Source organism: Ovis aries, chromosome 2, assembly GCF_016772045.2.
Source record: "Ovis aries strain OAR_USU_Benz2616 breed Rambouillet chromosome 2, ARS-UI_Ramb_v3.0, whole genome shotgun sequence".
In the NCBI taxonomy this organism is placed as follows: Eukaryota; Metazoa; Chordata; class Mammalia; order Artiodactyla; family Bovidae; genus Ovis; species Ovis aries.
In genome coordinates this window covers 117,021,847-117,024,603 of record NC_056055.1, presented here as the reverse complement: position 1 = coordinate 117,024,603, position 2,757 = coordinate 117,021,847, and the positions used below count along the sequence as shown (strand labels likewise).

The 2,757-nt window shown below is 47.2% G+C and overlaps 1 protein-coding gene across 1 annotated transcript; it reads left to right on the top strand.

The window, feature by feature from the left end:
* Nucleotides 1-1,554: 1,554 nt before the first annotated feature.
* On the top strand, nucleotides 1,555-2,358 carry LOC132659258 (craniofacial development protein 2-like; the record flags this gene model as incomplete). The annotated part of the gene is made up of 1 exon (XM_060410768.1): nucleotides 1,555-2,358. A coding segment is annotated over one exon (804 nt), but the record flags the coding sequence as incomplete, so codon positions are not given.
* Nucleotides 2,359-2,757: the final 399 nt, after the last annotated feature.

The window sequence follows — 2,757 nt, the reverse complement described above, 5'->3', positions numbered from 1 at the left end:
ATGGCAACCCACTCCAGTGTTCTTGCCTGGAGAATCCCAGGGATGGGGGAGCCTGGTGGGCTGAGGTCTATGGGGTCGCACAGAGTTGGACGCGACTGAAGCGACTCAGCAGCAGCAGCATTCTTAAATAACCAATGTGTCAAAGCTATAACTAGAGAAATTATGAAGTGCTTTGAGATGAATGAAAACAGGAGCACAACATACCAAAGCCTATGGCATGCAGCCAGAGCAGTGCTCAGAGTGGTTTCGCTATGAACGCGCACGTTGAAAAAGGAGAGTCGTAAATTACCAGCATAACTTCATTCCTTAAGAAACTACCAAAGGTAGCAGAAGAAAGGGGATAATAATAATTAGAATAGAGATAGAAAGAGAATAGAAAAACAATAAGGAAAATCAAGAAAACCAAAGGTCATTGCTTTGAAAAGATTAAAAAAAATATTGGTAGCTCTTTAGTTAGACTAAGAAAAACAGAGAGGATACATAAATGACTAAAAGGACTAAATCAGAAAATGGCTAAAATCAGAAATTAAAGTGGGGACATTATACCAAGCTTGCTGCTGCTAAGTTGCTACCCCACGTCCGAGGTCAGGGGCAGTGGCCTAGAGTGCCAGGCTGCGACGGTGGCACAGGAATGGCCGAGAGGAGCTACCTTGCATCCGAGGTCAGTGGTGGCGGCCGAGAGGAGCTACCCTGTGTCTGAGGTCAGTGGTGGTGGCTGGGAGGAGCTACCCCGCGTCCGAGGTCAGGGGCAGGGGCCAGGAGGAGACACCCCGAGTCTGAGGTCAGGGGCGGCGGTCGAGAGGAGCTACCCCACGTCCGAGGTCAGTGGCGGCCGGGAGGAGACACCGCGCGTCCGAGATCAGGGACGGCCAGGAGAAGCCACCTCACGCCCTAGGCCAGGGGTGGTGACCTTGAGGAGCCATCCCGAGCCCAAGGTCAGGGGTGGCAGCTGGGAGGAGCCACCACGAGCCCAAGGCCAGGGCCGGCAGGAGGAGCAACCTGAGGAGTGGCGGCTGCGCAGGCACTGGAGGGCCTAGAGGAGCTATCCCACGTTGAAGGTCAGGAACAGTGGCGGTAAGGAGATACCCCTCGTCCAAGGTAAGGAACAGCGGCTGTGCTTTGCTGGAGCGGCTGTGAAGAGATACCCCATGCCCAAGGTAAGAGAAACCCAAGTAAGATGGTAAGTGTTGCAAGAGGGCCTCAGAGGGCAGACACACTGAAACCATACTCACAGAAAACTAGTCAATCTAATCATACTAGGACCACAGCCTTGTCTAACTCAATGAAACCAAGCCATGCCTGCAGGGCAACCCAAGATGGGTGGGTCACGGTGGAGAGGCCTGACAGAATGTGGTCCACTGGAGAAGGGAATGCAAGCCACTTCAGTATTCTTGCCTTGAGAACCCCATGAACAGTATGAAAAGGCAAAATGATAGGATACCAAAAGAGGAACTCCCCAGGTCAGTAGGTGCCCAATATGCTACTGGAGATCAGTGGAGAAATAACTCCAGAAAGAATGTAGGGATGGAGCCAAAGCAAAAACAATACCCAGCTGTGGATGTGACTGGTGATAGAAGCAAGATCCGATGCTGTAAAGAGCAATATTGCATAGGAACCTGGAATGTCAGGTCCATGAATCAAGGCAAATTGGAAGTGGTCAAACAAGAGATGGCAAGGGTGAACGTCAACATTCTAGGAATCAGTGAATTAAAATGGACTGGAATGGGTGAATTTAACTCAGATGACCATTATATCTACTACTGCGGGCAGGAATCCCTCGGAAGAAATGGAGAAGCCATCATGGTCAACAAAAGAGTCCAAAATGCAGTACCTGGATGCAGTCTCAAAAACGACAGAATGATCTCTGTTCGTCTCCAAGGCAAACCATTCAATATCACAGTTATCCAAGTCTATGCCCCAACCAGTAACGCTGAAGAAACTGAAGTTGAACGGTTTTATGAAGACCTACAAGATCTTTTAGAACTAACACCCCAAAAAGATGTCCTTTTCATTATAGGGGACTGGAATGCAAAAGTAGGAAGTCAAGAAACACCTGGAGTAACAGGCAAATTTGGCCTTGGAATGCAGAATGAAGCAGGGCAAAGACTAATAGAGTTTTGCCAAGAAAATGCACTGGTCATAGCAAACACCCTCTTCCAACAACACAAGAGAAGACTCTACACATGGACATCACCAGATGGTCAACACCAAAATCAGATTGATTATATTCTCTGCAGCCAAAGATGGAGAAGCTCTATACAGTCAACAAAAACAAGACCGGGAGCTGACTGTGGCTCAGATCATGAGCTCCTTATTACCAAATTCAGACTCAAATTGAAGAAAGTAGAGAAAACTGCTAGACCACTCAACTATGACCTAAATCAAATCCCTTATGATTATACAGTGGAATTTAGAAATAGATTTAAGGGTCTAGATCTGATAGATAGAATGCCTGATGAACTATGGAATGAGGTCCGTGACATTGTGCAGGAGACAGGGATCAAGACCATCCCCATGGAAAAGAAATGCAAAAAAGCAAAATGGCTGTCTGAGGAGGGCTTGCAAATAGCTGTGAAAAGAAGAGAGGCGAAAAGCTGAGGAGAAAAGGAAAGATATAAGCATCTGAATGCAGAGTTCCAAAGAATAGCAAGAAGAGATAAGAAAGCCTTCTTCAGCGATCAATGCAAAGAAATAGAGGAAAACAACAGAATGGGAAAGACTAGAGATCTCTTCAAGAAAATTAGAGATACCAAGGGA